Genomic DNA, 25,501 nt, shown 5'->3' with positions numbered 1-25,501 from the left:
CACAGTTTAGAGTGCAGTACAGCTTCTCCAGATACCGTGCTGGTCCTGCCTGAGTCCATATGGAAATGCACTGGTAAGGGTCTTCTGCGGCCCACCTTTGCTTATACGAAATTGCTCTGTAACAAGAAATGTGCGTCGGCTTGCTTTTGTGTTTGGAGGGGAGAATGAGAATGTTGTCATGTTTGTCTCTCGCAGGAGGCTGACAGGTGTCCTCTGGCAAATGCCGTGGTGGCAGGTTGGGGTGTAAGTGTCCCCAGCTGTCCTCCCTTCATCATACCGTGGAGCTGATACGGCCGGGGCTGTGAGCTGGGGCAGCAAGGCCTGGGTGCGCGCTCTGTCCTGCCGAGCCCCCCGTAAGCACAGGTGGCTGGGGCAGAGGGACAGGGAGCTCAGCCAGGGTTCCTTGCTGCAAACAACTGCAGCAAAGCAAGGCAAGGATGGCTGTCACAGCCCCATGCTTCTTTCTCTGTGGAGCCATCCTGTATTGCAAAGGAGTGCAGACACTCGAGAGATTCAAATGCTTCCTTGAGTCACAACCCAATTTTTCTTCTGTGCTGTGCAACACAAGTGTTGCAAGGCTTCTTCCCTGGCTATCCAGGCAAGGGACATGGAGCTGCAAAACCACAGGGCTCATTTCTGTCTTATTCCCCCAAGTTTCCCCTTTGTGGGAACACGGAGGGGCTGGGTCTCCCCCTGGGTCTCACCCCAGCAGGGAATTGGGACCAGCCATGGAGCACATCAGGAGTCAGGAGCTCCTGTGAGCAGTTACAAGTCCCGTGGTTCTGACAAAGCTTGTAAGACTAAGATGTAGCTTGCAGTGAAAAAGGACTTCCTCAGAATGCGAAACATATGGAAATAACTATGTGGGGTTTGTTCAACGTGGTGTGAAAATGACTGGGTTTGATCATTTGAAAATCTAAGAGTAAATGGAATTTACAGAGTTTGCTTTTAAAATAAAAACCTAACGTGCACAAGTTTAGACACTTTGAGATGAGTGTGTGTTGAGCTAATAAAAGTTGATGTCAACATTTTAGAATATGTTTGAAAACAAAAAAGAACTCGTGTTTGATCAAGCAGCAGTCACAAAAACATTCTTGCCTTCATGATAAAAAGAAAACCTCTGTGTGTTATTCTGCAAATATGTCAGATCATTTTGAAGAGGCTAGTAAGTGCTAGTAAATTACTATTTTTTTGTTGTTGTCAAATGAGTTTATTTTTTGGCATTAGGCTTCAAAAAAACCCCCAACCTTTGTATGTGTTGTCATTATGTACATCAGTCATAATTTTGCCGACAATTCTTGACATGCACTCTGCGTTACTGTGCTAACAAGAGAAAAGACCAGCCATTAAGTTTATGTTTCTTTGTTTTTGAACAAAGTCACATATCAGGAATAATGCTAGAGGTATGCTAATAAACAATATATAGTGCCAGTCATCAGGGAGTAAGAAATATTTTCTAACTAGTTCTAAAGGGAAACAATGTTTTTAAAAAAGGGAGAGTGATTGTTATTTATGCAATATTGTTGTTCTATATGTCAGCATCAAAAAGCATCTTGTAAAGAGCTTAGCGTAATAAATCTTTGATCGTGACTGTCATTATTTAGAGGTCTTTGATAGATCTAGATGTAGTGCAGTAAGGTTAAATTTACCAACATATAATAGGAAATCCTTAGACTGAATCTGTATTTCTACCAGTGTTACCAGTATTGTCACAACAACAAAAAAGAGAAAAAGTGTTGTATCTTTTAAAACAGCAGGCTTTACAAATCGTAACTGTAAAACTAAGTCAAAGCAGATTTGTTTTCTGGGTGCCCATTGATTTTGTTTGTCTACATAAAGATTTAAATTGGTTACATTTCAGAAAACTAAAGTTGATTTAAATGAAAAGCAGCAAAAAAGGCTTACGATTGTTTCCACCGAGAAGCAGTGCAATACATTTTGTTATTGTCATCAAGAAAATTAAAATAGCCTCTGTGTATGAGAAGCAATGGGACATCTGTAAAGAGGAGCCCACAGGAACACTTAATTTCAGAGTTGACTTTGATTAGTCACTAATTTTTCAGTTAACTTGGTAAGACAAAATGACGTATGTTGAAAAAGTCTTTATATTCCTGCCTAAAGGTTTGAAGTAGAAAGATACGTAATGGATGGGCACTTTATCTGTCTGGGACAGGGCATCTAAATTTAGATGCTGATAACAAATCCAGCAAGTCTTTAATAATGTTCAGAGTCAGGAAAAAAACCCTTTTTTTAAACGTAATCGGTAATATCAGCTGCATAACACTCTTCAGAAGTTAAATATATACAAGACAGGCTGGATTTTCGATGCACATTATCTGGTGTACCCTACTTCTTCCCCAACTAATATATATGAAATCTGCAATTTACTACATCTGTGCCAGCTTTTTGTAACTTTACATTCCTTAAAAAATATATGTTGTTCCTTTTTTTTGTTTTCTTTTTGCTGATGTAGGCAAGGTGTCTGTGGCTGTACAGAAGGATACGTGTCTCTTGAGTTACTGCCTTCATGTGGCAGTTCAGGGCTTACCTTGCCTCCATTGCATCTTCAAAACAACAATTGAGCTCTCCAGGACTGTTACCTTAGGACTTGAGTCCTTGGTACTACAATTATGCAGTTGAATAATTTTATGAATCTGCCTTGTCTCATTAGATGCCTGGATAACTGCAGATTTTAAGTCTTATGATGAAAAACCAAATTTTTACTTTTTAAATATACTCTTAGTTTCCACTTTTAAAGCAATGCTTTCCAATGAAATCTCTGGCCAATTCAGGTCAAGAAAAATAATAAAAGAAAAGAAAATCACATTCTTAGGATGTTGAAATGTCTTGGACAAGTGACATACCTTGTAGAAAAGTGAAATAGCAGATCTGTTTTGAAAGACACCAAGACACTAACGAAAAACTTTTCCCATGCACCAAAGAGGGTGGATAATGCATTTCCTTGTTTATAATGAAATTCGATCTGTATACACCGTGATTTTTAAGTAAGTCAGGCCCAGTCTAACGTGGCCAGAAGGATTGCTCTCTGGCTGGTTTCTGGTCAGCCTTCCCAGTTCTAGTACAGGCTTGCCGATAGATATTGAAGCAACTGCCTGGATACAGTAACCATTTGTCCAGACTAGCAGGGATTTGTCCCTCCTTGAAAGATGGCAACCTGATGGACCATTTAAAATCTGTGGTGCAGGGGAGATTGTGCATCCCAGTTGAGAATGAGGGAGAAGCAGATTTCTGATTTCTGTGTTCTCTTCCTGGGTTCTCCCCAGTTCTGTAGTGAGCCTAATCTATAAGTATAAAATGAAGGATTCACATTGACTTCAGTGTTGCTTGGATCACATCCCACATATCCTCATTGCATTTTGGCTTCCATGAATATGAAGCTGGTGTTTCAGCAATACTGGTCTGTCCATGGAGTTAGGAAGCTGAAAAATCCCCAGTCTCTACAGAGTTTCAGGAAACTCGATAAAAGGTACTACGGAACTGCAGAGTGTTATTTTTTAATATTAATAATTAAGCTTTAGTGAAAACACTGCTGGAGAGCTTTAAATGATCACTTTGAACTCAGTATTTTGAGTTATAATGAAATGGTTCCAATTGTATGTTTCAGTAAATTTTATCTACCCTTGTTTCTTTAGAAGAAGACCTACCAGTGCATCAAATGTCAGATGGTTTTCTACAATGAATGGGATATCCAAGTTCATGTTGCAAACCACATGATTGGTAAGTGAAGCACTAAAACTTCTGAAAGACAGATAGCCATTTCTCTTACTCATGATCATCATCGCCTCTAAAATTAAACAGAGTTAAGGAGAAATTAATTGTGCATCCATCAATGATTAACCTAGGCATGATTGATTTTTTTATTCATATTATTAGACTTGATAAAGCATTAGCATATTTTATTTTCTGCAAGGGCTAGTTTAGACTTCTGCAGAGAATTATATATCCACTGCCAGTCAAAACACAGGTGATTAGCAAATTAAACTTCTAATCATTTTTGCATTATTGAAAACAAACTAACAGGAATGGTTAATGAACTGGATGTTAGCTTTCCGTAGAGTTTTAGACAGGTTTTAATTTCAGAAGTTATTATGGTAATGACACTACTGTGTACTTCTCAAGCACCTTGGTACCAAAATCAAAACTGGCGAGTTTTTGTCATTAGGAAACATAAATAATTCAAATGGCCATGAAATAGTATTGTTTGTTGTGTTTGTGCAGTCTAGAAAAAAATCCTAAGCGTATCTGTATACAATTAAATACTATCATTTCTTTGAAAAAATATGGAATTGTAGTATTCAGTAATGGAATTGGCTCTTTAAGGTACAAGCATTTTAAAAAGTCTTTTAGGATTCCTGAATCCAAGCCTGGCTTGATGTTTACAAGGCTGTTACAGTTGTAAATTAGAATAAAACAAAAGCTGCTTTTTCTTTGATATTAATATTGTCCTATCATTTGCTTATTCCCCTAGGATTACCCATAATGTTTTCAATTTGGTAACCACTCAGTAATAGCACTGAGAGTTCTATCAGCCAATTAAATTTATCAAGCACATCATTTGCCCGCTAATAAGATAACATTGCCAGGGTTGTCTCGTTTTGTTTTTAGCCTCTTTTCCAAATTTCTCATTTCAAGACAGGGATGGATACCATTGATTTTATACTTCTGCTTCCCTTACGCTGCTTTTCTTTCTAGAGTAATACAAAAGCATGCAGGGCAGACACCAAACGATATGGTATAGAAGCCAGTAATTACATATCCAACAGAAGAGAATTTGCTGGTTTCTTTCATTTTATAACTTAAAAATACTTAGTTTGATGCTCATTTTTTTTCTTTAAAGGCAACATGCAGATTTCTTCCATGAGCACTAGTAATTTGGCTGCACTGTAAAAGAAAGTTACCTGCCAAAACTTAATAGCCTATTTTTCTGGGTACTTTATTAATAAGTTTTAATACATTTAGAGCATGAACATGTTATATACTTTTCATAAAATGAATAAATACAAATGACAAGCTGGTTTTGTAAAGGAGCAAAGCGATTTGCCTGGTGGATTAAGCCTTAGTTTTGATATTTTGTGTCTCTGGGGAGGAGATAATTTGAACTGCTTCACAGTATCCAATCTGGGTCAGTAACGTCAAATTTAAAAGCAGGTTGTTACCATCAACAGAACTCACCATTTCTGCTGTTTTCTTTGAATCCAGTGTTTGACATGTTCTTAATTGTAGCATATAGTGACACTGAAACGTGACAGGGAATATGGACACTGTGGGTAAGGGATGATGCGGGAATGGCAGAGTGGTGTGTTTGCTTGCGACCCATTTCCCAAGTGCCTCACATTTTCAGAATAGGAGCCCACTTCTTTCATGAAATACTCAGATTTTCTTTTTTTTCCCTCTTTTCTGGATGAGTTTTAGTAAAGGGTCAGAATGGGAGGAGAGAAAGGAGGGGAGAGTCAGTAAAGCAGGACAAATCCAGTTAGCTAGCTTCAGCCTGCAGATCTGAAAAGACTGAGATTTTCTTAAACTGAGCTATTAACTTCCTATGTTTTATTTCTAAAAGCTGGTTGAGGTTGAATGAGAAAGAGAATCTTTTAAAAAACATTTAATTGTTTTGTCTGTGTTGTATCTAATCATGCATGATATTGCTTCATGACATAACCATAGTGACACAGATTTAAACGTGCTTAATATAAAATCTTCATAGTGAAATAAAGAAGGAGCTTGCAAAACATGCAGGGAGATTTGCTGGTCATGCTTGTGGTAATCTGTGTTCAGTGGAAGATTCTTATCTGCACTGCCAGACTTAACAGTGCAGCTCCTAATGATGTAGCCTCGATTAAGCAAATGCAAGGGGATTTTGTGTTGGGGTGGAGTGAAAGGAATATCAACGTTCCAGAGAGTTTTGAATGTGACCTCGGAATCGAAGCACAGGGAAAAATAATTTCTGATCTCCAATTCTGTTAGCCTTCTCACCACTAATTGGATTTTCCCTTAGCTATCTTTCTAATTTCACTCTCCCCCCTCCCCTTTAATTTATATCATTGTTCACAGACCTTTTTCCAAGACCGTATTCTGTCTAGAGAGAAAGGTTCAAGGGGTGACATCAAGCTATTTAAAATTGGCCTTAGTTTATGTGCATCTGTAGGTAGGCTTATAGTATTCATATATAATACAGAAAAACATGCACGCAAACACATTTGTGTGAATATATATAATACATAACCCCTATATATACCCATAAATATCTGCGTGCATATCAATATGTAGATTGAAAAATATATTAGATGAAACACTTAAGTGAATATTGACTTGTTGACACAGCACATTTACCAAACAAAAAAAACTGGTTTCCTAAACATGCTGGTCCTTCCCTTTTTTTCATGTATCTGATAAAATATGTCTTTCTGCCCTGCTTTCCCAGTAGGAGATTGGCAGAACAAGATGTAGTGTCTTCGCTCCTCTGGGGAAGGGAAATTGAGAAAGCTTCAGGAAGAGAGAGAGAAAAAAAGAAGGACTTTAAATGTGAGAGAGAGGGAAGGTAATCTGGGAAGGCAGGCGTTAAAGTCAAACAGTGTGATAAGCCCTAGATCAAATGTAGGGGCAATAAATGCCTTTACAGACATCATCACACAGTCTCAGGAACTGTTATTTCCTCTCATAGTAAAATGCTAGCAGTATCTGTGTTGCGGTTATTGATGGATGTCATGTCTTCTTACCTGAAGGACTCCATAATCATAATTCAGGGAAAAGAGAAAAGGGGAGGCAGCTGGAACATGGGACAAACAAGAAGGTGGAAAGTAATCTCTGCCAGACTCCACTCAGAAATGGGTAGGAACCACTGATAGAGATACATGCTCAGCCAGCTGAGGGAAACAGTTGCTACTCACCGTCTTTTTAGCAGTTTGGGAGCCTAGAAATGTTGATGGTGCTCCATCTAATTACTGTGTCCCTTGAACACGATCCTGGGATGTAAACTGAGTTCATGTTGCTAACATCCACAGAGAGAAGTTGCATTATGGAAGGTCACTGAGGCAAAGATATGTTTATAAAACCCCAGTGTGAAACTTAGACTTTTAAATAAGGCAACCGGAATTACTTTGTTGGCTAAAATAGCTCCACTGAGGGTAGGTATTTTTAGGTTGTGTGTATGTGTGTGTTTTTGTCTAATCAAATATAATCTCAACTAGACATTTAGCAGGGGAAGAGGGATTAGAGGCTGTTTGAAAAGCCTCTTACTCTTCTTTGTTAGGAGGGTATATAGTGTTTTTACAGATTTTATTATATGTTTCAATCAATTCAACAAGAGGGATTATGCCACCTAATGGAAAATAAAATCTGCAGATGACCCAGTGAAGTGTAACCTTAAGTATCTTTGACAACTATACAATTTACATTCATTATTATACAAGTTATATATTGAAAAGATATCATAGGGATGGCTTTCCTTAATAACCACATGTTCATTACTTCTAGAACTTCCCATTTTAAAACTGTTCTGCAGCCTCTAATCAAGTCTTCCCAACATCTTTGTGATGGGACAGGGCAATAAGCCTTTTCCATTGAATAGATGAGGAGAAAGAGGCAAAGAAGTGGAATTCCTGGCTAGCATTAAGTGAGTGAAAGTTCAAGAGTTCTGACTGCCAGATCTGTCCGCATATTTCTAGACACTGTGCTTCGTCAAGCAATGCCTGTGTTTGCTTAAACTACACACTGATTCAAGCTTAGGCTAGGGGATGCCAGCAGACAGAAAGCAAGGCAAACTGTGGGCTTTTTTAAATAGGCCCTCTGTTTAGGCATTGTTTTGGACCTAGATGTAAGCATGTACTTTTGTTTGGATAATCATGAGGGTGATTGCCAAATGAAAACATGTTTGTCGGCGTGTGTATTGAAATCTGTTGGTAAAACAATTTCTCAGCTTTTGAGTGGGAAAGGAGGAAACGTAAATCCAGGCGTGTTTCATATGGGTTTAGAAAGCGCTGGCAAACACGGTAATTCTTCAGCAGCCTTCTTTCTTTTACTTTTCCCTCCGAGTGGAATATGTAGCATTTTTAGCAGCTTTTTTTGAGAAAATTCTGTTTCTGGGTGCATGGTGTCTGTGGAGAAGAGGGAGGCTTTCTGGCATCCCTTTGTTTTGCTCACATAGTTTACAGTTGGCATTTGACCTGAGAGGGTAGGAAGAGAGTCTGCCATTGTTCGGGTTCTATTTGCTGCACTCCACTGCTCCTCCTATTATTTTCCCTGTTATTTTAAGCAGACAAGCTAAACATTGTTTTTTCTTCCACTGATTCTTTTACATCTGTAGTATCTGATGCAGTTCAGTGTAAATAGACTAAACAGTTGCCATAACATTTGCCTAGGATTTTGCACACTTACACACACAGAGTGGATCAGAACTGGGGGAGTTTGGACATGTTTAACTCAGAAAAGGAATTACTCCATATAAAATTATGAGGCTCAACAGCAGTAGTGTAAATTTGTAAGTGCTCTGAGTAAAGTGCTGTTAGGCATGAGATAATGTAAAGAGATGACATTGCCAAGAACTATTTATGAAGAGCTTAATTTTTTTCACTCTGATAATTCTTGACCAATAATTACCAGCTTCTAATTATCTATTTTAGTTAGAAAGAAATCTCTATCACTATGGCGGTTGGCATTGCAACTAGCGCATAAATCCCCAAAGAGGTAAATGTGTTCCAAACAGCCACAAACAACTGTCTCATGAAACATAGTGAGCAAATTGCAAGCCGCTGGCTGTGCACAACAGAGCAGCACATTTACCATTGAGGACTGATCAGGCTGACAAAGAAAATGATAAAAGGGGGAAAGAGCCACAATCTTTGTAGTTTGCTGCTACTTTTGTTGATGGAGAAAGCAAGCCCCAGTGTCATAGCAAGAGCCACTACCACTCTGAAAAGTCAGGGAGCAAGGGGGAAGGGTGTAACGGACAGGATTCAGTACCTTTTTGCAACCCTACTTTTGACAGTTACTATATAGGTCGTTTCTGATAAGTAAACAGACTTCTATTTTTTTAACCTTTTCAGTATCATGTATAAAACACGTTTTGTGAAGTGGTGAGGGGGAGAGCTTGTTTTTGAGGGGAGGATGTTGTGTGGCATTGAGCGAGGTAGCAGGTGTGAGCAGGAGGAGGAAATGAAGGGAAAGAAAAAAAGGTGCCGAGCACCAAAGTTAGGAAGCAAATGGGAAAACAGGATGAAGCAACCCTGCAGCTGACAAGAAGAATTCTAGTTTACACCATCAAATACTTCATTAAACCCCAAGTAAACAAATCTATGCTGGAACAATTGTAGTTTAAAAAGAAGAGTACGTAGACAGTGGGATCTAACATTTTAATTTCTCTGCAAAGAAATTTTACAGCTGTGTTTTACAGTAACAAGTGGTATGCAACCATTAGAAGACATAAAGACACATTTTAGTGCAACTCATGATTTTTGATTTTTTCAGTGACAGTGATATAAGTATATAATATGTATATACGCTTGTGTGTTGTGTGGATATGCATGTTTGCATTATGCGTGTATTAACTGCATGCATAATAAACCTATAAAAATAAATCATCTTATTTGCCTCACATTTGTGCAGCGTACATTATGGTACGTGTGGACATCATCCCTAATGTCAGGACAAAGGAAATACCTCAGTCGGCTTTCTGGAGCCCAAGAAAATTTTAGTCTGGTTGTAATAGCACGTGGCATTCACGCGTTCTGTTATTTGTCTAATGCCTAAGGTCATTAAAACCCATGATTTTCCTTTCAGTTACGCAGAAGGCTGTGCTGGGCAACTAATACTTGTTGCACCATGTTGACCTCAAGTAATACATCTTCAGAATGTCAGTTTAATCGCTCTACAGTAAAACTGACATTGTGAAGTCCCTCTTACCCGAGGTTTGGAGAAAAAGAATCCAAAGATATGCATCTACACAGTAGAGGAGGAAGGAGGTGGAAACTTCATTTTGTCAGTCGTCTTTCACTGATTCCTGAGTAGTAAGAAATGGAAATTGTCAATTTATAGTGAAGAGACAGATCATACCCTCTTAGCATCAGAAAATCATTTGGATGCCTGGGAATCTCCTATTTACAGGCAGAGCTGGCAAGAAGTTGTCTAAAAGTTAGAGGAAACTTGGTCACCTTGTCTGCAAAATGAGGAGATGTAATTGAAATACCCAGGAAAACCAGCATTTGGAGTTAAATTTGAGAAAACGTAGGTTTATTTTGTGAGGAGCTGGGTTACAAAATAGACGAAATCTGGGCTGTTTAATACTAACAGGAAGCTACTCTCCTGTGGGCAATGCTGGCTTATTTGAAAAGCCCATAAAGGGTTTCTGCATGGACCATACAAAAGGGATACTTTCTCTTTAATAGCCATCTGTACAGGAGAGATGAGAAGTGGGCCAGGTCATCTCTCCTCAGCTGTCATGGTATTAACGTAGGTAATGGAGCAAGCTCTGCGTTCTGCTGGGTGTTGTTTTTCATAGATGTTCATCGATTTACACAGATAATTCTATTTATTTCTTAGAGTTGGTCCAAGCAAACCAGGCAGAATAACAAACACCAAAGCATTTCAAATGACTTTATCTTTGTTGTTTTGTAATGTAACTTTTGTCTAAAAAATGGTGTCACACCTACTGTGCAGATGGCTGCATGATTTGTAAACCAGCCAAAACATTTAAACAAATGTGTGATCTGGGGATAGATTAAATAAAGGATAAAATGGAGTGTGGACCACAAATTCTAATAATCAGATGATTTTAAGTTGTGTGTAGTGTGGAGCGATGGTAGCAGCGATAGCAGGGAACGCTTGCCAATGACAGCAAGGTGCCTTACAGATCTCAGGATGGAGCCTGTGGCCTAGTAGGCCTCAGTTTGAGAGCTGCACATTTGCTGTACAGCTGGCAGCTCTGTATGGGGACATCAGATAAAACTTATGTAAAATGAAGTGTTATTGCTTAGTATGAAATTGTGCAGAGAGGGAATTTGCAGACAGTAACTGAAAACAGAATTCATGGTACCAATGAAGCAGACTGTAAATATGAAGAGGCTTTAATTATCTGCGCAATTTAACAAAAAATTCAAGATGTATTCGGAAACGGCAAAGGCAGCTGTAAACATGCTAGAGCGGCAGCGTTCACTGGGCTTCAGGTTCCGTGTGTCACCCATTGGGGTGACAGGCCCCCCGCCACCCCCGCCCCGGCTGCGCGCTGTCGCCCACCGAGCCGCTCTGCGTGGAGCTGGCGCTTCGTCGCAGGGGCTGGAAGCAGGAACGGTTGCTTGCTTTTTCAGGCAGCTTTTAGGAAAGAAAATCCTGGCTTTGAAAATCACAAATGGTTAAGTCAGGACACGGTGTGCAAACATCTATGAACACCCCTTTTTTTTTTGGGGGGGGGGGGTACCTTGGACTCAAAACATTCTAATAAAATAGAATTAAAATGTCTTGTTATTAAATAATAGTAGTAGTAGTAATAATAGTAATGGTAATACCACCAAAAGAAGCATTTGAATAACGTCCACAATTCAGGCTGGAGTTCATGTTGTAAAGAAATGCAGCAAAGCGCACGTAAGCTTTGGATTTTCCCAGCAGAAATGCCTGTGGTATGAATAGCACTTGATGAAGGGGACGCTACCGAAAGGTAATGCCAGGCAGTACAAAAGTTGTTCCTTTCCCTCTACCTGCTGTAAGATTCTCCTCCGCGCCGCTGCAGCGATACACCGTGCATGTTAATACTTAAGCACGACGGGCTGAATTAATGGCATGGTGTCAGCCTTGCCTTTTGTTCTTTGTTGCTGACCATTTGTATCGCAGGCTTTATCAGTAGCCTTAGCACATTCCTTCGGGCTGTGTTTAGCTGTCGGCACAGAGGGTAGCCTCACCATCGCTTTTCTAAATCGTCCCTGTTCTTCGCAGAGAAGCCTCCGATTCTTCGAGGGAGTACGTCCCGAGGTTTCTCCCTGCGATGTAAGCGCAGGAAGCGAAACAAAAGAAGCCAATATGGAGAGTGGGTGTCGAACTTCAGCTGCTCATATTGTTGCATTTGGTGAGCTGACGGGGTTTCGTAGGTCACCTTTAGAATTATGCCTATGACAGCAGTAGCTACCTGCCAAGATTGCAAGGTATCTCACAGCTCTCAGGATGGAGCCTGTGGCCTGGTAGGCCGCCGTTGGAGGGGTACACATTTGCTGTACAGCTGGCAGCACTGTATGGGGCAGCAGTGTGGGCTGTTAGGGAGCTGGAAAGGAGACAAGCATGAAATTTCTTCTAACCCCAACTCTGTTTTTCTGTACTGTTGGCTGCTTCTCAGTTCCTTGACAAAAAAACCAATCAGGCACCCTTTAATCCGCCTGTGATTACCAGTGGTATAAAAAGAGAAGCATAATGAGGAAAAATGCCTCGTTTTGTTGCCTTCAAAAGCCAACAAATTGGAGTTAACTTGACAGGAAGTGGCTTAATAATTAGATTATTTATTTATTCCTGACACATATCCCCCTGTTACTAGTCTCAGGAGATCCTGTAGATGGTACGATTTTCAAGCTGCCATTACTTCGCTGTCTTCTGTGAACAAAGAAGCTACTGTCTATCAGTCAATTAAATGCACTCTTTAAGCAGAGGCTGAGAAGTCCTCAATGGATAGAGCCCTGGGACATTGTGGCTGATGATTCCTTTCTCTGTACTGTACATCACACTCTCAACTACGGTCCCTACAGAGATGGAATAAAGTCATGCATTAAAATATCACTTGTTGATTTGTTTGCTAATGAAGAGCCATTGAAATGTTTGTGTATTTCTGTGGCAAAATTGTTGATAAAAGGACTACTTGCTTGCATATCTTACTTCATCTTCAGTAAGCGCTTATTTAAGACTTACTAAAATTAAAGTCAACAAATTAAGGAAAAAACACAGAGATGGATAATATTGGTTTACTTGCAACTCACATCAATGTAAATAACACTGAGGACAGCAAGAAGAGAGAAAGGGGAATAATAGTACTTCAACCATGTCTGTTATAATTTTCTTCATTAGTAACAGTAACGATCTCTGGTGGTTTTTTTCTGGTGCAGTAGTGAGCACCCATTTCAAATAATAAAAATGCTAAAGTATCCATTTAAAAATTATCCCAGACATGTAAGAATATTATATTAAAAAAAAGGGGGGGGGGACACGACTTGAGACTTTGTTTCTGGTTTTTGCATTTCTATTTGGATTTTAAATATGCCCAGTTAACAGAAACATCCATTATTTAGAGATTAACTGTGTGTAGCTGGTTAGCCTCTTAGTTGAGAAAAGAACAACCATGTCAAGCTAGTTAGTAATGCTGGTTAAGGGTGCATGCTTAATGCAAAATCAGCAAAGCTGTCCGAAGCTGGGGCTTCTAAGCTTAACACTACCCTCCCTCACTCTCCCCCCCACCCCCACCGGGCTTCTTAACCAGCTTTCATAATCTCTGAGTATTTGCCCTCCCACCATTCTTCTTCCACCCTCCAAAAGCCCAGGTTGCCAGAGTAGACTGGTGTGGACCACCTTTTGGGCCCGGGGTGGAGAGAGGAGGTGTTTGAATTTTCTTTTTACAGAAGTTGACATACATGTATACCTGTCTTCACACTTCACACTGTTGGCAACATCCATCTGGAGTTGATGCAGGTCTTATGCTGCTTATCTTATAGAACTATATTTGCTCTTAAGAAATACAGATAGTGCTATAGCAGTTCTCCAGTGAACTAGCCCTGTTCTGAGTTTAGCCTCTGTATGACCATTTGCACCTGCAAATAGAGCCTATAAGTGCTATAATATATGGTTATTTTCTCAACCTTATAAAGAAAGACACTCATACCAGGATTATTGTTTTCAATGAACTTAACAACAAGCTATAGGGAATTAATTCAAACCAGCCTCAAATTGGAGTGTTTCTTATTCCTGTCCTGTTATTCCAACTCATTTTATTAGAAAAAGCTCAGATACTCAGAGGTGTTCTATAATAGAAAATGAATTTGAAACCCATTCATTAATTGGTGATTAATACATTTCAGGATTAGTTTAAGCAAGGCCCTACCTCCTGCCCAGTCAAGTATGTTCTGGTTAATATCCAATTATCTGCACCTTCGTACTTATTATGTCTTAATATTTCGGATATGATAACCAGAAACTTGAGAGTAATGCTAATGAGGAGCATAGAACAGGAATTAACCAGTGACACACTCAATGATCCTTACTGAGGAAAGTAACTCCTTCTGTCTCCTCAGCATAGTGGTCGAGCTACCACCATGCTTTCAGTAAGCAGTACTTTTAATTCTGCCTTTACGGGAGCTTAGAATTATATTTAGGTAAAAATCCTTAATTTTGCGTGCCTCATAGACCATGTTACGGTCAGAAGAGACTCCTGCACACCCTTTTTCACATGTAGAGTTACTTTCTTCAAGTGGAGCCAGTGGAAAATCAATAGTAAAGTGAAACAGTAATACCTACTTAAAATACAAGTTGTTTTATGACTGAATGCACTCTCTTCTTATGTACACGGGTGTACGCATGTGTGTACAAGCTGAATGGCCTATCATGTCCTTCAGCTTGTAAGACAGCTGCTTTAGCGACCAGCAAACCAGGTATAAATGTTTGTGAAATAAAAAAAAAATCTAATTGCTAAATAAGAAATGTAAATATTACCAAATGAAAATTTTCTGTGCACAAAAATGTCAAGCCCTTAAAGTGCAATCTCAGGAACTCTTGCCTGTGAAAAATTACTATACACCCTCTTAGTGAAACATGCAAGTAAAGCCATGGGACCAACATATCAATGGGGCAGAACTGAGTAATTCTGTCATGTGGCCTTAAAGTAACGTAATTATAGAGGTAAATTCAATGTATAGGGAGAAAGGAAGAAGAAACATTCCTTTTGGCAGATTTGTTTTTCTTAACTAAGCTCCTGTTTGAATACGTTGTGCAATTCAGGGCATTAGGAGAAGCCCCAGAGGAAATGAAGCAGTGGGCAGAGTGAAGGAGACCTGCTCAAAGGTGCAAAGCCCCATAACACATTATTTTTATTACATGAATATAATCCGATATATGTGGTACTTATCCAAGAGACTTTACAGACTATGCTATTCATAGTGTATTGGACAAAGCTTATTTCAAAACACTGCCTCATTCACTGTGTTTATACTGAAAGGTATGAGTCTCGTGTTTGGGTTAGACTGAATGATAAAAGGGATAGTATATTTGTAGAATCAAAAGCAATCATAAAACACATGTACAGTGGCTAGAGTTAAGGATATGCCTGTAACATCCTGTTTCAGTTTTCTTTTTTCAGTGCCTAGCCATACAATCTGAATTTTCTCTCACACAGCACTTTATTAGAATGTTGTAGTTCAGGACCTCAGCGGTATATTCTTAATATCCAGCTGTTTGGCTAGGCACCCTTTCTCCCAACCCTCTTGCAGGCAACCTTCACAATGAACCCACTGTGCTTCTGGCTTCATTGCTTTTCATTGCACACCTATGCGAGTGCCAAGACATTAGATAACTGTGCAAAAAAATCCCCTCCAAGCCCCCCAGATGAGACTCCTGCAGCGCACTGTGTAATTCATTGAACAACTTGGGAGGTGTTGATGTTTACTACCTTGTTCAGTTAGTCATTGAGAGGCAACGCAGCCTTCCATTTGCTTCAAAGTTTGGTTAAAAAGCCTAACCCAAATATCACTTAGTGCAAAGTGGGATTTGCAAACTGTCATAACATGATCAAATCAAAACCAATTTTCACCAGAACAGTTAAATACTCTTCTTTTCAGCTGAGTGACATTTCCCTGCCAAATTTGAACTCTTAACCCACATTGCTCCTTGTGTGCTGTTATTCTTCAAGTCAGACTTAACAGGGATGGTATTTTGAACCTTTTTGATTAAAATATAGCTGAACTTAAAAAAGGAAGGCTAAAATGAAAACAAAATGAAAATAAAATTAAATAAGTGAAAAATGAAATAAATAGGCGTGGGCAGAGAGCTAGCCTAGAAAACTTAATCTCAGGGATACTTCTTAATAATGGAAAAGTTCTCTGCTTCTACCTGCTGCTGCATTTGCACCGGTGATGGAGTGTGCCTGGCAGTACAGACCGGAATTGTACCGCCAGGACAAATCCTTCATGGTGGTGCATGGGAATAAATTAGGTGACAGAAAATAGGACTCTAATTTCTATGATATGTCACCTAGGTTATTGTATTTTACATCAACTGCCACTTTTGTGCTGCATGTGCATCTCTTTCAACCCTTGCAATGAGTCCTCCAGGCCAGCCTTTTTGTGGGCTGGTGATTTTCTTTGTCTCCTTCAACCTAAAGCTTCTGTAGAAGAAGTTCTCTTCTCTGACAAGAGAAGCACTCTCAACACACTCTAGCTACCCTTTTTCTTAAATGTATCCTTCCCATTCATCTCCTTAAAAAGCAGATTTGGAAGGCTCTTCGACTCCAAATTTTCCTATGCCATTGTCTCCCACAAAATACAGTTAACTCTTTCATGGCATGACACAGTCTCTCTCTCTTTCCTTTTGCTTTATGGTGTTGTTCTTTCTTGTTTGGAGGGGGAACTCATTTTTTCCAAGTCTGGCTTTCCAAGTCTTTGCTTGACAGGCTACAAAGGCAACTTTTGTTTCAGAACGTCAAAACGGGAGTGTGAATGGGTAGAAATTTGTGGTAGTTCCAGCATTCCCAATGACTTCTTCACTAGAGTAGAACAAGTCATTGAAATGTGAAATGGAGACAGTACTTACCTACAGAGATTTTTCAAGACAAATTAGTTAATGTACATTAAGAAGGGAAAGTATTGTAATGCTGTAAATAGCAAGCTATTAAATTATTTGTGGTTTTTATTATCTCTTGGCTACTGGGGAATTCTTCTACTTGCCTCAGAGCTCCTAAATTTGGTTCATGTTTCCTATCCATTTCAGAGGCCAATTTAAAAAAAATTGTTCCTCCTCTTTTACCATGTCATCACTTCTCACAGATGCGGTCCAGCTGATTTCTATTCTTGACATCACCTTCTTCGCACAACAAAAATTGTCCTTCATTTCTTCCCCAGTCAGAACCAGTTAACAGAAAGAGGGTTAACAGAAATCGTGATGGCTTCCATGAGTCAATAACATTGCCTTATTCCTCTTCAGAATTTGTCCTTTGTCACTGCAATTCTGAAAGTTGCTTCAAGGTCCATCTACTCTGCAGGTCCTGTACCGTGCACAGATTTCTCTTTCTCAATTTCTCTGTATTCTGCTATCATATGAAAACATTTCTTTTCTCCCTTGCCTAAACCAGTTGCATTTCTCTGTCTTCCTTGGCTATCGTTAATTTGCAACGAATTGTTGCTGTGCTTTTGTAACGAATTTGTGGGTTCACACTATAAAACGTATTGGCAGCCTTTAGCTTCAATTGCTTATTGTGGCGTTCGGCTAAGTCTTGTAAAAATGACACACTTGTGCACCTTCAGGAGAATTTTCATTTTTCAGTATTCTCTGCTGAAATTACCGTCTTTGTAGTCTATAGTCCTGATTCAGTACCAGCTATAGCTGGCACCACAGATCTTGTAGCTTTAAATAGTATGCCTTAATATTGCCCCCTTTGTATGCTGTATTGTAATGAAGCAACATCAGTAAATTGCTGTGAAGGGTGATTGTTGCATGGGGATGACTACTACACCTTGGGGTCCATTTGCACCAGATTATTTTTTTATTGTTGTTATTACAACCCATCTTCTTTACTCTCTTGATGCCAAACTTGCTGTTGGACATCCGTGCAGCACAGGGGATCTTTAAAAACATTTTGGACATCAACTTGTCTCTTAGGTACACACCAATGACTGTTCAATTCCAGGCTCTGGTATCCTGGGTGGCTTTGCAATACTTTAGTGATGCCAGCTTGGTCTGTTCACCAGACTTGCGGTGTTCTTCATCATTTGCTCTTAAAAAAATCGGTTTGTTGTTGATAGAAGTGACAGGCATTTCTTGCTAACCATTTTCAGACAGGAACAATACTAGATTTATAACAAGTGGAACATGCTTTTTCCCTTCTTGCTATTCCCCATACATTTTACAATACAGAAGAGTGCAAAAATGATTTTGCTTGAGCTGTTTCCTTTCCTTTTGGCACTGTGTTCACGTTCAGAGGAAGAATTATAGCAGTGGTGTCAGTTTATCATCCAGTGCCATGATCTCAAGGAACCTTCTGCAAAATTCAGTTTCACCCAAGTAATAAGAATTATTATTGTTGTAAAGATACAAATATTTTAATAAAGACATTTTATTTCCAAAAATCTTTCCAACTTAGAGTGACAATGTCTAAATAGAAGCTTCAGCAAGGTAAGAGTGCAGATTTCTGCCTTAGCTGTACTACTTCAGTCAGTAGTAGTACAGTTAGTAGTACAGCTAAGGCAGAAATCTGCACTCTTCAGTACAAAAGCAGCATTCAGTCATGAAGGCAAATTTTAACTGATTTGTCAGACAATGAAGTGGAAGATAATCGTTGATTTCTTATATGTGGAGGCCAAGAAATTGTCCTGTGTTCTACAACAACAGGGCAGCTCAGGAGACCATGGCTAACATACTTACTGGAGGTACCAGGAACCGTTGCCCATTCCCATATGCCCTCATCACTGTAGCCTGATGCCTGACCACTTAACACTTTTGATACGTTTGATAGCAACGTTCCTGTCACCCCTCCCACTGCAGCTTGGGGATTCAGCATCCCCACTGGTGCTCTGCTGAGGGGTGAAAGTAGAAACTACAGCTCCATTGCATGACTTGCACAGTACCAGGGCTCCCAAGTGTTTCGGCTTGCGGCTCTAGTGGCCACATTCTTTGGTGCTGTCCTTGCCGGGACTGTTTGCACGAAGAGAAGTGTCCCAAAGCAGGAGTGTCACAGGGTCCTCAGGCTCACTCGTGTACCTGCATCTGTCTGTCGCACACAGTAAAAGTTTTAAATGGGCTTGTGTGGCACTGAATGAAATTGTAATGAATGACATTGTAATGAAAAGGTCTGATCCTGAAAACATGTAAGTACGCATGTGATTTTATTCACATGAATAGATGCCACAAGCTTCCTTTTATACAGGAATAAGGCTATATAAGTTCTCAAGTGCTTGTAAGATTGGGGCCTAAATTGCAATTCCGGGTGGTATTTTAACAACATGTTCTAAATGCGGAAAAAAAAATATATCTTCCGTAATGAAGTCATCATCCCATTAAAACATCTTTTTTCCCTCAGTGATACCAAACATGTGAATTTTGAGCTGTAATTTGGATTTTTTCCATCTTTATGAAGAAGACACATTTTTTTCATCGGAAGGCAGTTTTTTTCAGTTTCTTCTTTAACTTAATACTGTGGCTGTGTAGCATTCCCATTTAAATCAGGAATTAGAGCTGACACACCTTGAATTGAACTATCAATTCTTTTAGAACTGACGCCAGTTCCACACTATTCGGTCGTACAAACTTCCGACTATGGGCCACGGAGCATTGATTTTTAGCTGTCATTTCTAGCACACACACTGTAGAACTGAAATTTAAACCTTAATCCACTCTTTAATACAATTAATTTTTAATGTGCAGTAATACTAATTGAAATAGCCTGAATTTAGTAAGTCACCACAAGACATTTTCAAAAGCAGGAGTCTCCACTGAGAGCTGGAAGGACAGATAATCATTGTTACAGTGTTTACAGAATAAATGCACACTCTGCAGGCAATTCCATGCCAAGAGATTTTTTTGTTAGTTTATATTAATATATTTCATTGTGGATTTAAATTTGTTTTCAGTGATTCCTACTGAAACACATCTGTTGTCGTGAACCAAGTTACTTTGATTTTGTTTTAATGGAAGTGTTTGTTTTTATAGAATATTTTCAGTCTTACCTCTGTATTTTTAACGTGACTGTCACTGTATTATGTAGTTGTCAAATGCATTGTGATGTGCAGAGGAACGTATTGTTTCCTACCTGTAAAATGGTCAGCCATGCAGTTTCTGTGTATGATAAACCAAAGCTGCATGTTCCGTAACTGACCCTTTTTTCCCCTAGGTTTGCTTTTCATATAAGCAATATATCTTGTGCCAGCCTGATTTCACTACATCACTTTTAATTTTCAGGCATGATCTTTTCAGATGTTTTAACAGGGAGGATGGAGAGGGGATTCTAACTGCAGAGGAACAGATCTTACACAATTAACCAAGGAGGGATTTAATCATTTTTATAATAGCAAGATGCCATTGCTACATTTATCTGATAAGAAGGAATACTTCTTAGAATGCATCAGTTCTTCTGATGAATAGGCTTGTACGATGTTCAAAGTGAACTCCAATATTAAGTGAAAAAAAATGGCATGTGCTTTATATCATCCTTTCATGGCTTTCACATTACAGTATTTAATAAGCCAATAGTGCTGTTAAATATTTAGCAAAGGTTCCCTCAAAACCTTGCCATATATTCAAATGGGATTTTGAGACATTTTGCAGCACATAAGTAAAAATTATGCTTTCGTTCTTGAAACGGTTGTAGCATGGCATATTTCCTAAAGGAAGTGCAGGACAACATGGCATAAATACATTCAGCAGATTTCACACCCACAGAACACCAGAATTGATTCCCATTTTTCGGATTAAGGGTTCAAACTGACTCCCATTTTGTTAGAATAAAGCTGCACTGAGTTTATTTGCACAGAATATTAAAACAGTATTATAGCATTTAGTAAAAACCCTGCAACTCACAGTGTGATATTTTAAAGGCTCCTTACCAGTACATCGTTTGTAACAATGAACATTTTCTGAGTTGGGGGTGAAAGAAAAGCAAAGATCAAGTTGTTACCCTCTTCTGAGACTAAGATAGTACATCACTAGGTAACGCTTTTAGGTTCTGTAGTATGCAAAATAGAGATTTAATAACATAGTTGCTGCATGATGTTGTTAATCAAACAATAATAAATCATTAGAAACCCTGTCGTCTTTGACAAACGTCTGCATGTTTCAGATCCTTGTTGTATGCTAATTAATCCTCAGTAAGTACTTGTATAATAATTAAATGTCTTGCACTTAAAATACAGCCAAGCCCATTTATACTGTTTAAGGAGGTATATCTCCTGTTATCTTCGGAAGGAATTTGGGTTCCATATGGGATGCGATGGGTATTCACCCATTTCTTGGGATAACTCGCAGATTTTAAGTGCTATGCCTGGCGTGCACCCTTTTTCCCCCTGTTCATGTTTAAGAGTAGGCTACAAAGGTTGGGTGAGCCTGTCTGGCTATTAAATCAGAAGGTTTGCTGCTGCTGCCTGGACGAATACATTCCTGCCCCATGCAGAGGCAGCACAGCGGTTCTGCACTCTCCTGGCTGCAGCGACAGGTAAGGACCAGCTTTGCAGGTGCTCAGCTGCCTGGCTTGAGGCTCCTGCTCCTCTGTTTCCTGGGGATATCTCCAGTCCTCCTACTCATTACTTAATCTGTGAGCTGTGTGCAAGAATTTGGGCCCGCTGAAGAACTATATTTTCAAATGTTCTTAAAAAAAGAAGGGCTATCTGCGGTGGCTGTAAGCCACACTTAGTGTCGCATGAAGTGGTTAGTTTAACGCCTGAAGGTAGAAGGCAGTGTTTTTCTGCAAATTTTATTTTCACTTTCGGTTAATATATATTTTTTTTAAATTTTCAATTTGTATCAGCAGCTAATACCTGCTTTTTTTTTTTTTAATATTGTAGAAAAATAGCTCACTTTCAAAGAAATAGCAGTGTAGCCTGTTTACAAATTATTTGGGTCCTATTTAAAATGTTGGATTTATTTTGCTTGGGAAATCTTGTTCATACATATGGCGTATTTGTTTAAGTATTCAAAAAATTAGGGTGTTAATTGCATGCATGTGTGTGAATATATGGAAAGGTCTATATAGTTATATAGGGTAGACGTATTTAATATGCATAGCTTGATGTATGTTGACCTCAGGTTATGAGAGTAGAAAATCCCATTTTCCAGCTTGTTTCAAATGTAGTAAAAATGCTGCTTCAGTTGCTTTATGCTACTCACATTGGGAAAGGTGCTTATACTGTGATAATTATCATCAAGGAATATTAATGCGTTCAGCATTTGTAACCCAAAAACTCATTATAGCTTAAGCTGTGCATCATCTGTGAAGAGAGAACTTTGCCAGAATTCGCTCTTCACAGGGGTTGCCTCCTGCTTGTGATGGAGTGGTCAGAGTATTGTAAGAGGTCACTTAGGCTATTTTTGAAAGCTGAAGTTTTGCAATTTTTGATTCACTACCTTCTGTCTAAATAGCTTAGCATTCTCTGCCCCCCCTAATCCCCCCCCCCCCAAATTTGCTTTTTCTAATTGAATGCCTGGTGAAGTGCATAAAGCTAAAAGATAGCATCTCATTATGTGCAAGACGCTAAAGGTGTAGACATAAATATTGCACATCAAGGTCATGGAGATTTCAGGGTCCATATTCCATCAGCATACATGGATTTGCACAAACACCACTGTCACTCATGCTAATGGGAACTAGCCATTCCAATCCTGTGGTCTTTGATAAGAATCTGGTTTCTTACTTGTGTTAAACCATTGATGCTTTTGGTAGCAAGTTCCTTTTCAGTATTTATGTATCCTGGGACCATATTTTGGTTCCTTAATGCCATTTCACCATGAAAAACAGGGTTTATCATTTTTACACCTCTGTTGTCTTCCAAGCTCCTGAACCCACAGTTTAACAGCCTTCACATTTCTAAAATATACTTGGGCAGCTTGTTCAAAAAATCAGAGCCCAATTCTTTCCTCACTCACGTTTCACATCAATGTCTCCCAGTTGACTGAGCTGATCTACATCAATGTGGCTGAGAGGACATTCAGTCTTGTAAGGGTTCTTTTGTATTTTCATTAGTATGTCTTGTTGTGAGAGTCTGTATGTGGCTGTACATTACAGTACCCAGATATATGCTATAATGGTTACAGAGTAAGAAAGATGACTGAAATATCTAAAAATAAATAATGCTCTACAATAAAGAATTCCTTTTTTGTTGACTTGTGATTGAAATCTTCCTTCCAACTAAGTACTCTTTGCTTCCACCCTTGGTAATGAAGACTGTAGCAGAGCCAAAATTGCATTGTTCAGTGCTGTTGTTACTGGAATTTTTAATATGGCCAGGTTTTATTATTTCTCCTCCCCAATATTGATACATTGCTTGTCATTCCTCACTCTTAATATTGCCTTATGTTGCATGTTGTAGTTTGCTTTATGTTAGGCAGAGAAGACTGGCTTTCACGGACTGCTTTGTTTCTGAGGTCAAGATGTGAACCTGGCCTTGCTCCTGGGAGGACTAGAAAAATCTATTTCATAACTTTCTGCAGGCCTCAAAGAAGGCCAAGAAGAAAAACACAAAACCCCCAGGCTTAGTTTAGACCGGGTGAAGGGTTGGTTTCATCAATAGGAAAGCTTGCAGCTGATCAGCTTTTCTTGTCATAAAGAGTCCCTGCTGTCAGTGCATACTCCACTGATATGGCAGAGCTTTGGGGAGCCTTGTGAGTCTTTTAAACACCCACACATTTGTCCAGAAATACCTGACTCGATAATATAGAACAGATCTGCTGAAGTAAGAAATTGCTTGCCTATTAAATCACCAAAATGAAGGGCTCGAAAGATAGGTAAACACAGTCCTCGTGAGCTGAGTGTGGGTATTATGGGCTTGCCCAGTTCACTGATGGGGCATAACTTTGGTTTGTGCAGTAGAGTGCTAATGCCTCGTAATGAAGGGCTGTCTTGAACCAAAGAGAGATTCTCAGCAGGTGAGAACACTGTTGAACGGGAAATAATATGGTACCATATCTGCTGTGTGGATGTAAACTTAATAATCTCTATGAATTTTGAGTAACCCTGCTTCCCTTCCTGCTTCCATTATGAAAAGATTGCTTCCAAATCCTTCAGATACTCACTGTTCTTGTGATAGATGCCTTAGTCTTTACCTTGAGGCACTGGAAATGAATGTGTGTTCTTTGCAAGAGATAAGGATGTAGAATTTAGAAGGAGCAAATTGTATTTTCATGTTTAAGTTCACCGTTTGTGCTTGATGTGGTGAAAACCAAATGTGAAGAATTGCTTTTCAACATTATTTCTCCATCTTCTGTATCTCAAGACCTCTGAGTTATTATGCTAAAATGTTCTATTACATGTAATAAAGAAATGTTGGAAAACTGGAAATTGAGCAAGATTGCCTCCATCGATTTGGCTGTACTTGGATTGCTCTAGCTACATCTTAAATCACAAAAAGGGTCATCTTTGTGCAATGTAATAACGTTACTGAAAAGACCAAACAATCTGCATTTGCTGAGTGCATGACAAATGAAATCATTATCCAGTTTTAACAGTTCCTCCTTTTAATCAAAAGGGAAAGTGGTGGGATTGATTCTTATCCTGCCTACACCACACAGCTACGCTGTCTTCAGCAAGTTACCAAGTAGGTGATTATGATGAAGTGTGAGCAAACGCTTGTGACAAAGCAAGTGAAATCAGAATTAGGCCCAGCACTTGTTTTAAAAAATGTTAACATTCACTCTATCCTTATTTCACTTTTTTTTCCCCAATTTTGTATCTATTTGTCAAAATTCGTATTAAAGTACTGTGAAAGATGGGGAGTGAGCATGGAGGCAGCATCTGCTTTTCAGCCAAACCCAGAAAACACTTGCATAATTTTAAAATTCATCTGGATTCTCTTTCATGCACAGGGCTTTTTTTGGAATATTAAAAATCTTAAAACTATCTCAATTTTTTAAACAATAGGCTCCTTATTAAAAAAAAAAACTAAGTACATTGTTCATCTATATGGTTTATTTTATACAAATCCAAAAGCTCAGAGATTTATTGTATGTGTAAACTCAAAACTGAGCAGATTAGATATTGTAGCATGATGTTCAAAGGAGAGCTATTGGAATGGTAGAATTCTTGGCTTGGCTCCCTCTTCAGATGTAATTGCTGCTTCATTAGGTCTTGGAAGAGTTTCCTATGGTTAAATTTAATCAAATGGTTTAGAATGGCAAGCTCGTACGCTCAAAATTCCAATACCATTCAGAATTTTTAACAAGATTTCCCTCAAATCTTTTTTAAACAAATATTGTTTAACACTAACTGTAGATTCTGAAGTAATTCTTAGTAGCTCATCATAATGAATAAATTCTGATTTAGAATAGTCTGCATAGGACTTGGATGCTAAAGGGGAGTCATCTGTTGTAGCTAAAACCTGCCTGCCAGTAGCCTGTGCAATTAAGTAGCAAGACTCTGGTGCTCTTTTAGCTGTATTAGTGGGCAGCTCTGTGTTTTTTTCTGAGTTTCTTTTACTTGTGTAGCTATGTTCTAATTCACTGTGTTTTAATTAGCTTGGCTTGCTACGTTAGCTATTTCAGTTGATGTGGTTATCTTGAAGACTTCTTCACATACTTGAGCAGCAGCGAACTGCAGGCTTCTAAAGCACATCCATGGGGT

At 39.0% G+C, this 25,501-nt stretch overlaps 1 protein-coding gene across 14 annotated transcripts in view; it reads left to right on the top strand.

Annotated features, from left to right (window-relative positions):
• ZNF521 (zinc finger protein 521) overlaps positions 1 to 25,501 on the top strand; it is a 234,047-nt gene that overhangs the window by 110,870 nt on the left and 97,676 nt on the right. For 13 of the 14 annotated variants that reach the window (XM_075494521.1, XM_075494519.1, XM_075494524.1 and 10 more), the window contains one exon: positions 3,654 to 3,738. In XM_075494521.1, the coding sequence (XP_075350636.1) occupies positions 3,654 to 3,738 (85 nt within the window). The remainder of the gene's footprint in view (positions 1 to 3,653; positions 3,739 to 25,501) is intronic. The other variant, XM_075494517.1, reaches the window with a different exon arrangement.

This window comes from Mycteria americana, chromosome 2 (assembly GCF_035582795.1).
Source record: "Mycteria americana isolate JAX WOST 10 ecotype Jacksonville Zoo and Gardens chromosome 2, USCA_MyAme_1.0, whole genome shotgun sequence".
Classification (NCBI taxonomy): Eukaryota; Metazoa; Chordata; class Aves; order Ciconiiformes; family Ciconiidae; genus Mycteria; species Mycteria americana.
This window is presented reverse-complemented; position numbering and strand designations above follow the sequence as displayed.